Source organism: Nuphar pumila, chromosome 10 (assembly GCF_984573655.1).
Source record: "Nuphar pumila chromosome 10, dmNupPumi1.hap1.1, whole genome shotgun sequence".
NCBI classification, from domain to species: domain Eukaryota; kingdom Viridiplantae; phylum Streptophyta; class Magnoliopsida; order Nymphaeales; family Nymphaeaceae; genus Nuphar; species Nuphar pumila.
This window is the reverse complement of record NC_143258.1, coordinates 83,945,741-83,956,370: the sequence shown is the minus strand read 5'-3', so window position 1 is coordinate 83,956,370 and position 10,630 is coordinate 83,945,741. Positions and strand designations below refer to the sequence as shown.

The following is a 10,630-nucleotide window of genomic DNA, read 5'->3' as shown; positions in this document are numbered from 1 at the left end:
CACCATAAGAAAAACCATAATCGGGTTATATAAGGATTACATAAACCCGACTCCGTCCATATCTGGTAAAACTATAAATATGAAATTTCACAAACCATACCCAGCTCCGTATACTAATATCGGACCCTTTGGGTCTCTGACCAGGATTCTAATTGGACCTTTTTCTTTATCACCAAACCCTGAACCTATAAGGTTTGGTACGGGGCTGGTCTGGGTGAAACCTGATCCATTAACACCCCCTAGCGGTTAATTAGTGATGGGGTTATTTTCCCTTGGCCTAACCAAAACAACATTAAGTGGACAAACCAGGTATTCAAATATAAGGGCCAACCAAGTCATATGATTTGACATAAGCAAAGCCCTTTTGGAAATTGCAAAGGCATGTTCATCTTGTTATATTAGTCCAAAAAGGCAAAATATGGATTAATTTGCACATCAAGTTGGCTCGTATAAAATGCTCATATAAGATGATGGCCTCCCACCTTTATTAACTATATCATATGAATCCAATACAAGGCTAATAAAGTCGAAGTATATTTTATATAAGCCAAGTTTTTTAAGCTTTCGGTGAACGGATTGAAACTCACATTCACATGATTCAAAACTTGATTTAGCCCCAAAACTGGCCATATGAAAGCAATATAAAGCTGATAAAGTCAAGGTATGTTTTTAATTTATTTATTTTTGTGAAAAATGTTGCCAATAAAAATGCAAAAAGTTTAATCTTTCTTACCCACCGGAGAGTACAACCAGCTTCAATCTATTTTTTTTTTGAAAGGCAAGCTGGGGTTAGACGGACCCTACCCGAACAACAGCCGCCCCATGTGGCAGAGGGATTCGATCCTGGTTCTTCATCTTGACACAGGACCCCGCTTACCACATGGGATACGACCTCGGTTGTACAACCAGCTTCAATCTTGTAGCAAGGGACGTTCACTCGTGGGTTTTGAACTTGTGACATCTCTTCCGCTTGGTGACCTTCATGAGTTATCCCTGCCATATGGGCAGAGCCCTTGTGAATACGACTCGCGACTGCCCTCAAATTAGATGTCTGAAAAATGTTAAATAAATAAGGAGGGAAAAGTAATAAACCGTAGTGACAGCAAATTTTCACCATTGTTCATCAGCCTGCATCCATCATTCATCTTGATCTGGATGGTCCTTGTCCTTTTGATCACACCGATGATTGGTTGTTTTCAAACGCAAAACATATTATAAATGCTATGGAAAATTTGGTTACACTAAACTGTACCACATTTTGTAGCAAAAACTTGTGTGAACTCACTCCACAAATATGTTTGGTGAAGTTCGTTTATTAGGAACCACACTTTGAATTGTGTGATTTTGTTGGAAAAACACATTTTTTAGTTGCAAAATTCTCATATTTTATGGGTCATTGAATTTTGAAGATCATTGTGTAAACGTATATCACACGAATATGGATAATATGGGCGCGACATGGGACACACCGGGACAGCTCGGCCCGAAGGCCACCACTAGGTGCAGGGCTCACTTATAGCCACTTCTAGACTTGGACCCATAACCAATGAAATGTGACCCATATGGACATGACCATATTCAAATGCAGTCTCGGACCCCCAAATTCCAAGAAACTGGATACTAGGCAAGGGGCACAAATTGCAGAAAGGCCAACGAACCAAGCCCCTATGATGGGCCAGCGATCAATGGGTCTGTATAGATTGATGGCAGGAATTGAATGCAGTGACCGTGTCTGCTCAATCTGGATCCTCGAGGTCCATGGCTCACCTGTTTCGATCTGCGCAGCAAAAAGTATACTAAAAGAGACTGATACAATTACGATGGTAACAGACCCATGCCCAACCTTTTTTCAGCACTACTGCTGTGCTCCTAAACAAAATCTTGGCCCAGTTTGATGGATTTGTCTGGATCTCGATCCGATTGGTATGAATTGGGGAATGAAAGTATTTTCCCACGTTTACCGGCACATAACAGAGAACTGAGGATCTAGTTGTGGTGACAGAGGAAGTTCAACATACAATATTACAAGGAAATGGAATGGACAAATCTAAAGGGATACGGTAAAAGGGGAACTAGAGGGTAGACAGACCATCCAATTCCCCCGTTCCCTGGATCTCTAGATAAGATTGGGAACTAGAATGGGGAGAATCCAGTTCTTCACTCTTCTCTGATTCTCCCCAAACTATCTGGATCCAGATCCGCTTTATGTTGTTGGGCTGAACTTTGCTCTCAGAAATTGTGCACAGGTTTTGAACCAAACAACTGGGTCGACTTCCATTTGACGTGGACATCAGACCGGGCCAGGCCGATTAAGGGTCCAAGAAGGCCCAACATTAGCCTGGACTGATTATTTTCGGTTTCGTGCCTGGTCCTTATGGCCCGATTATTGTAAGGCTGGGCCATGCTTGGGCCCGTTGCCTTTTTAATTTGGCCTGGCCAGAGCCAGACAGCCCGACTTTAATCATGCTGAGACCACATGCAGCCCAGGCCCGGACCGTCTTGGGCAAGGTACCCAGCCCCATGTCCACTCCTACCTGTAGTAGATGGATTAAAGTCATAAGATAGAACCAATGCAACTTTTATTCTGCATATTCTTAGAAGGCTTTTAATCAGTACCAGAGGGATTGCCAAAATATTTTATCGCATTTCATCAAAGCATTTAATAAGAATATTGTCAGTAACAATCATCAATGAACAATGATGTGTATGTGGTTTTTTTTTGTGTGTGTGTGTGTGTGTGTGTGTGAGAGAGAGAGAGAGAGAGAGAGAGAGAGAGAGAGAGAGGAGAAGTGGTATTCCATATTGAAGGCGATGATGCTTGGTCCTTCTTTGCCATAATGTGACAAAACAACAAGAATCTTGGATGGGGAACCAACAGGAGAAGGGACAGCAGAATCCCCACTAGGTGAAGAATGACTTTTGACTCCAACATTGAAGCTGTTTCTCCATATAATAAAATATAAAGTTTCAAAAATCATTCCCAAGAGAGCAGAGGGATACACGAGGGGGTCATACAGCATCCGCACTCTGTAGCTTCCCGCTCCTGACATGCACAGTCCTATGTGTCTTGGTGAACACTATCCATCCAGCCAAAATAAATACTTGGTGGATTTCTTCAACCATGGGACAAGTTTCTTCGTTTGATCTGAATAACTGACCACTCATCTTATTGTTGCAGTTTGTCCATACTGTAATCGGACGTTTGGATTAAACACTCCAAACATTAGCGCGTTCAAATGGAAATATTTGCAGACAAGTATTTTAGGCCATTAATTATGAAGAATCACACCAACTTAACATGACTACTGGGTTTGTGGCTTGCCAGATCAGATCATGGTCTCTGGGTCATAGTTGTTATGCACCCAAAGAACTTGGAACATACGAGCAGGAGTGTTCGCGCGAGCGCGTGTGTGTGTGTGTGTGTGACCAAAATGTAGTTTTGCCATTAGCAATTAATTTACAGAAAAATGCAAACAAATATGTTACAGTTCGGTCTTCCGGATAGCAAGATATGGTGATCTTGTGGACTACACTATCCATTATGCTGGAGTCACAGGTCATGACCAAAAGTCATGCCTCCAAGGAAGCTCTATTATCAACTTCCAAGCGAGGTTCTGCAGACATGTAATACATAGAATGCACCAAGAAATAATGAACCATTTAAGAGGCCACTTCATTGGATTATATGCTGAAAATAACTCTGGTACCAAAAAACACAAAACTAGGTCTATCAGAGAGTGAGAAAGCAGATAACAAGGATCCTGAGAGTTTATCACCTCCCATGGGAAACGGCTCGTGCTGCTGGCCTGCACCAAACACCAGCCATCCATGTTTATGACGGCTCTTCAACCAAGAAAACTCAAAAACATATTAAGTAAAATGATTAATATGTTCAAATAGAACTACAGCACCTAGCATTGCAGGCCCATGCTAGACCAGGAGCATCAGAGAATTAATCAAAACCCTGCTTCCGACAATGATCTTAATCTGATTCTCAACTGTAAGCATCAGTTGAAGTACTATCTTGGTGCTACCAAATTAAGCTGCAGTAAGCAGAGTATAAGTTCTAAGACAGCCAAACCATCAACTTTGAAGTACTGCAGGCAAATCCCAAGCAGCAATGAACCATCCAAACAAGAGAAAAGGGCATTTATTCCACTGGGACATCAGCTGACAATGTCTTTGGTATCCATACACGGAGAGACCGATCATAGAATGAACAAGTAGCCACCAAAGAACTCGTATGCTGTTCACCTTTCAAATGAAATTGTCCCCGAAACCAGTCTGCACCATATGCTAGCGACACATGTTTATGGTAATTCTCCAATATTTCCATGCCATCTTCTTTGATTCTCACAATTGCAAAACCGTTATGCATGCAAGCTGCCAAAACAAGGCCGGGTATATATGGATGGTGCTTAAATTTCCACACCCCGCCCCCCAATGAAATATGATTATCCATCACAGGTTTAACAGTTGAACGTACATCCCACAACCTAAGAGATTCATCATAGCTTCCAGTAAGCAGTAAATTGGTATTCATAGGATTCTTCTGTATGCAGCATACCCCCATCTTGTGTGCCTTGCTGTTCTGAAATATCATCTCTGAGGTACTCTCTCGCAAATCCCAGCAACTGAATTTACAATCATCTGCACCAGTATACAACAATTGGTGGTGGTGTGTGTCAAAGGCAGCAGCCCAAAGCTCAAAATCATGGGCCTGCCAATGTTTTACTATTTCAAGTTGGGCCTCTCCTATGGTGACAATAGAGACCGAACCATCAGAAAGTCCAATAGCTATGGATGAGGGTGACAAGTTCCAATCCAGGCATAAACACATTGAAGAACCGATATCCTTTCTGCCAACCTCTCCCAGAACTTCACCTGGCAATGATAACCACAGATCAGAAAAATTTGAAGTTCGAACACATGTTCTAATAAAGTATGCCTCCCAGTATCATTGTCTGAAAAGAACTATAGCTTCTGAACTTTGTAGTTTCTCATAGAGAGATAAAAGATGAAGATTCCCATTGAGGAAACTGGTTTCTATTTCAAGATGGGAGTTTTATTCACAATATCAATATCTAAGCATCATGTTGCTTCAAGTTGCCATACATGTGTATGTCTCCATCTGTCTATGTGTGCATGTGCGGTTACATACACACCACGTATTGTACACCATACTTACTGGACACCCCTTAAAACCTTAGATGCGTGTTTCCCAGGAAGCTTGCTTCGGATGTGTAGAACTATGGGCTTCCAAAGTTTTAGACGAATAACAGTTCCGGAGAATGGGAAGCTTGCTATCCCTAATATGAGAACAATACTTTCTTGATACTGGAGTTGTGATTGTAATTTAAAATTTGTGTTTTTCCTATAAAACCTGGTTATCTTATGGTATGGGCATTTTCTAGTAAAAAGTTTGAAAAAAGTGAAACAAATGATTTAACTACTATTTTTATGTCACTTCTCACTTCCACTGCCACTTCCTACTTGTTTTCCCTAGAGCTTGCCAAACACATCATGCTTCACATATCACGGCATCCTAATGCAATAACTTGTTTTCTTTCAATAGAAATTTTTTGAATAAAGGCCTACATGAAAAGAAGAAGCTATCCATATATCAATGTGAAAAGATACAGAAAGACCTAGACATATAAACCGAACAAGATTCAAAAGACAAGAAATAATGTGTACACATATGACAAGAGGCAACAATCCCTAAGAGACCTCAGAGAAAGGGAACTCATAACACAAATAGGTGCACTGGATCATCTCTCAAAATAAGGCGCACAGTTAGGATAAAGAACTATCACAATCCATTCATGATACATGTATCATTGTATTGGCTTTCAACAAGTTCTCTTGCATCCAATATTACATGCACACAAATCTGATTGCTTTTTAAATAAATAAATCAATTTGATGCTCATTGAGCTAGTCACTGCATGGGACAGTATTCAGTACGACTTATTAGGTTTTTTTTCAAATAAGAAACATACCTGCTTCTTCAGCCATGTCAAAGTTGCATTTCAGTCGATGAAGCCTCAAAAAGCCACCAGAGTTGGCTTCTGCAAGTAGGTTATTCATATTTCCTCTACAAGGGTTCCATTTTATATCAAATATACCGGTAGTTTCAATGCTTTGAACTAATTGGAGACCTGATTCATGCTTGACAGAGAAAACTGAAATGCCTCCAAGTCGACATGGTTCATCACCCTCTTGCAATGTATATGTTGCTGCAGCCAATATATTATGAAATGGATAATATGGACAGAACTCAACCGCATCAGCATTTCCATCTAAAAGGCATTCTGCAACATCCATCTTATGATGTTCAAGGAAGGGATTTAAGTTAACAACGAAGAAGTATGAACTATACAGAAAAAGAAATGCTATATGTCTAGAGAAATGATGCAACTTAGCCTTTGATATTAATGTACAAAACAAGTTCAAGAAACAAAATTAGAAAAATATGAGACAACCAAATAAAACAGGAAATAACCATGCCAATCGAATAAAATAAACATGTAGAGATAAATTCCTGACTCAAACAAAATAAAAGATTGTGAATAACATAAACTGGGAAAATGCACTATAAAACCGATGGAAATAAGTATCAGTGCCAGGTCAGTCCTGCACAATAGATCAACCCATTTGTTTCCAAAACTGCTACTTTTTAATGTGATCTAAAACGAGGCGCTCCAATGACATTCACCATGACCAATCATGCACACCTGACACGAAACCATGACAACTGTTGTGGGCGTCTTGAATTTTAGACCTGCTCGAATCTGTGACCAGATCCAAAAATATTTTGGTGACTGTACAATGGGATTTTCAATGGTGACCGAAGCCTACCATAAACCCCTCTGAGGGTGGAAGCGGAGCCCCTGCAGTATGGACCTGTCTAATTTTGTAATTTTCCCCTTTTGTTCTGACTAGGGTTTTATGCCCTTTGTTATGTTTATAGCTGCCTCCTTTAGATAGTGGGGTAGGAGAGTTTTGGGTGTATTGGGGATTAGGGTTTTGAGAGCTCTATAACTTGTCTCTGCATTTCTTTACATTTCCTAGTGGATTTTTTGCTCCTCCTTTACCCATGGACGTAGGCTTGAGTGTCGAACCATGTAAATCTTGTGTCTTCTCTTGTTCTTGTGTTTTGTTTTGTTTCGTTGTGGTTTGTGTAACAACAACAATGCAGTGAATATGCACCATTCAACTGAACGTTCAACTGCCTTTGAATTCATGTACCAATTCTAACAAACAAGTGTGGTGCAAATAACCCAAATTCTAAATTCGGCTCAAGGCCCGCTAATACTTGAAGACAGCACATAAAACTAGACAATTATAATTTATTGGTCACTCAATCATTTGAACACCCATATTGATAATTCTCAAAACCCAAAAAGCTCATTTAACAATATATAATGTTCTCCATAAATTTCACACTTAGTGAACAAGTAAACAACAACAAGAACAACACAAAGCAACTGACCTCCATACCTCTAAACCACAATCCAGAGCTGGAAAAGACATTGCTTTTTCACATACAACAAAACACTTTATAAATGGATACCTTTTCTTAGTTTTATAAAAAGTGAATGAAAAACTCAGCAAGTTAGCAAGAAAGTGCAACAAGACAACATATAACCGGTGTTTGAATACACCAATAAGTTGTGCACTTGCAGAGTGCTCCAAACTGAAACTTCCCAACTTATTCCATTTTCTGGATAAGGGTCTTCGTACGAATGCCCTCTACAGAATGACAAGAACACATCAAATGATAATTATTACCAAAACTCCGCAGCACATGAAGGAATCATAATAAACCAACTAAGGCATGAAAGACCAAAATTTGAAAGAAATAAGAAAGCAAGCCCAAAACACAGAATCCCATCATTTCAACAAACAGCCTTGCAGAAGAAAGTGCTTGCAGCAAAAAGAGGTGATTTCTTTTTTGGATAGAATGGAAGAAGAGAAAAGCGTACCTCAAGAATTAGACCCAGCAGACTCGAAATTCTCCTGCATATGAGAGAGAGAGAGGGAGATTATTGCTTTCGTTTTCGTTACTAGAGGATTTTAACTATAAGCCACCAACACGTAGATAGGCGATGGACAGACCCAATGAGTCAGCCCACATGGTCTCGGGCTGGGCTCGTGGACAGGGGAAGTCTCTCCGTATCGGGTTCAAGCTGTAAATACTGCCTAGGTTTGGCCGTATCTCAGTAGATTATCCATTTGGGGCTGAACTGGTGCCCACCCCTACAAATTGGAACAAGTGATCGGTTTCTGCTCATGACCGGACTGCCCAATTACTGGGATCAGACCCACTATGGACCTGGCCCATTTTGAAGAATGAAGTGTTCGCCTGTACCCACTTATGTCAGAAAAGGTAGAAGTAGAACAGGCTGAGAAATCATGTTGTATAACTTGTATTGCAAAATGCAATTTCTCAACTTATCTTAATTTTCTGGACAATTGGCACACTCAAACACCCCAAGATCAATGTCGAAACTAATATTAGTTGGTCCAATGAGAACCCAAACAAATTGGATTAGTGGCTTGCCACCCCCCCCCCCCCCCCCCGTCCTCTCTCTCTCAATGGCCTTATGTGATCTTTCCCAAGCAAGGCTGAGAAGTTGGTAGAGTTGCCATGCAGTCGAACGCTGAATTTATAATGCAACTTTATTTACCACACATTCAGATATTGACTGGTTCGCGAGGATAGAGCAAGTTGCTGGTTGCTAGCTAAAGCAGGTGTTACTGTGGTAGGGGAGCAAGCAGGATTCTTGGTTTATTCCTCTTATTTCTCTTTATTTTTTAATAAATTATCATCACACTGTTTTGTAGTGGTGCAAATGGATCAGATTTGGGTCATGACAGATGCTTTTCAAATTCAGACCTGGATTCAGATTGACATTTTTCAACTGATTTACATTTAGATTCACATTAAATCCGAACCAATGAATTTTACATATAAAACACATGTTAAAAGAAAAAAATGATAACAGAAGCTTATAAATTAATAGGTGCCCAAGCCACTACAATTGCTTCAAAGGAAGCTGCTGCCAACAATCATTGGTGTATGCCAACTTGAACTATTGCATAGTTTACCACAATGATGGCGTCTTGATCTAATTTGTGGTAGTCGTACTATCATATAAATTCATGTCCAGATCCAATTCTACTAGATCTGGATTTGGACTTACTACTTAAAATTCAAATTTGGATTCGGATTACCCATGATCCATCTCTAGCCATTTTGTTTTTACCCCTACTATTTTGGCGTCCCATGTTGATTAATTGTGTTTCCTCCTCTGAAACCTTAACCAGTTTGTTCAGGACAAGCTTGTCTTGAACAAGCTGTCCTTAACCAATTTTTGTCTTGTGTTTGATTTGACAGAATAATTAGCATTGAACAAATAAATCATTGTTGGAGTTGCCAGGACAACTTGCTCTAGTCAATAAAATTTTTCTACAAAAATTAAACTGTGGCACATGGTTGCATATTTTTGAACAATGTTGAAATTGGATTCTAAACCAAATTATTTTTTCAAGAAAAAGTCTTGAATTGGTATGTATCGAATAAAATAGAATGGACTTATTCTAAAAACTGGTTTTGTTAAACTTAAAAATTAAAATAGTAGAAACTTCTTAAAAAAATCAAATGAGACCACAGCCAATAGATGGCTGAAAATGAACTTCAATAATAGCAATACGCACATTGAAACAGGATCAGACAAGACATGTACTAAGAAAAGCCACCTTCGAGAGCATCACCACTCTAACATAATATAAAGCACTCTTGCAAGACGGCAATTGGCTTTACCAAGCAGATACTTTTAAAACAACTATCAGAGACCGACTTTAATAAACTTACGAATCTCTAAATGACACAAGCATCAATCAAACCCACAATCAAGAATCAAAATTCAGTATGATACCATTCATTCCCTCCATACTGGTCGATTGAACAAGGAATTTCGATAAATACCAGTCATAATCCATTTGCAGTGACAAACAAAGAGACCCAGATTCCTTAACCACAAAACAGAGCTGGGTTGCTGAACCAAAAGTTGGTTGAGGCAAATGGTCGAATAGTTGGAGTGCACGCCGAGAGAGAGAGAGAGCTTACCGGGCGGAGATGAAGATGGCACTCGATGCCGGAGGGAACGACGTTGGATGCGCTCGAGTTGCAGCAGCGGTGACGATTCACCTTCTGCCCGAGTGCCAAAGAGGAAAAGGTCGGGGTGGAGGGGCAAGAGGAAACATCGGGTTCGGGGGGGGGGGGGGGGGGGGGGGGGGCGCGGGGGCTTTGTCCCGAACGGGTGCGTGGCAAGTCGCAATCCCTTGGTTTCGACAAACGGGTCCGGAACTTTGGGTCTATTTGGACCCAAAAAGTCCCGATTTTTTTTAACACGTTGTCCTGTGTTTGATTGAGCACCTGGACGATGCAAGATTTCTAAACTCCGCCGTTCTTGGGCGGGATTCGTCCTGCGGATCAAAACACACCCTAAAAAGGAGCATGTATCGATTTTACCTTGTAAGTATCGTTCAGTACACAACGCTTGCAGCTGACATTTGTTAACCTTGCATCAAGGGGTGTCAATGGGTTGGGTTTGACCCAGAC

General features: G+C 40.4%; 1 protein-coding gene across 2 annotated transcripts; it reads right to left on the bottom strand.

The window, feature by feature from the left end:
- Positions 1 to 3,653: 3,653 nt before the first annotated feature.
- On the bottom strand, positions 3,654 to 10,275 carry LOC149827113 (Transducin/WD40 repeat-like superfamily protein). 2 transcript variants are annotated; one of them, XM_090020228.1, is made up of 4 exons: positions 10,136 to 10,275; positions 7,989 to 8,022; positions 6,003 to 6,327; positions 3,654 to 4,884 (listed from the first exon to the last, which is right to left on the bottom strand). In XM_090020228.1, exons 3-4 carry the CDS (start codon positions 6,325 to 6,327, stop codon positions 4,151 to 4,153), a joined length of 1,059 nt encoding a protein of 352 aa, XP_089876354.1. In that variant the 5' UTR covers positions 7,989 to 8,022; positions 10,136 to 10,275; the 3' UTR covers positions 3,654 to 4,150. The 2 variants fall into 2 exon arrangements, with proteins under 2 accessions (XP_089876354.1, XP_089876355.1); XM_090020229.1 differs by lacking the exon at positions 7,989 to 8,022 and having other exon boundaries at positions 10,136 to 10,269.
- Between the last annotated feature and the right edge of the window lie 355 nt (positions 10,276 to 10,630).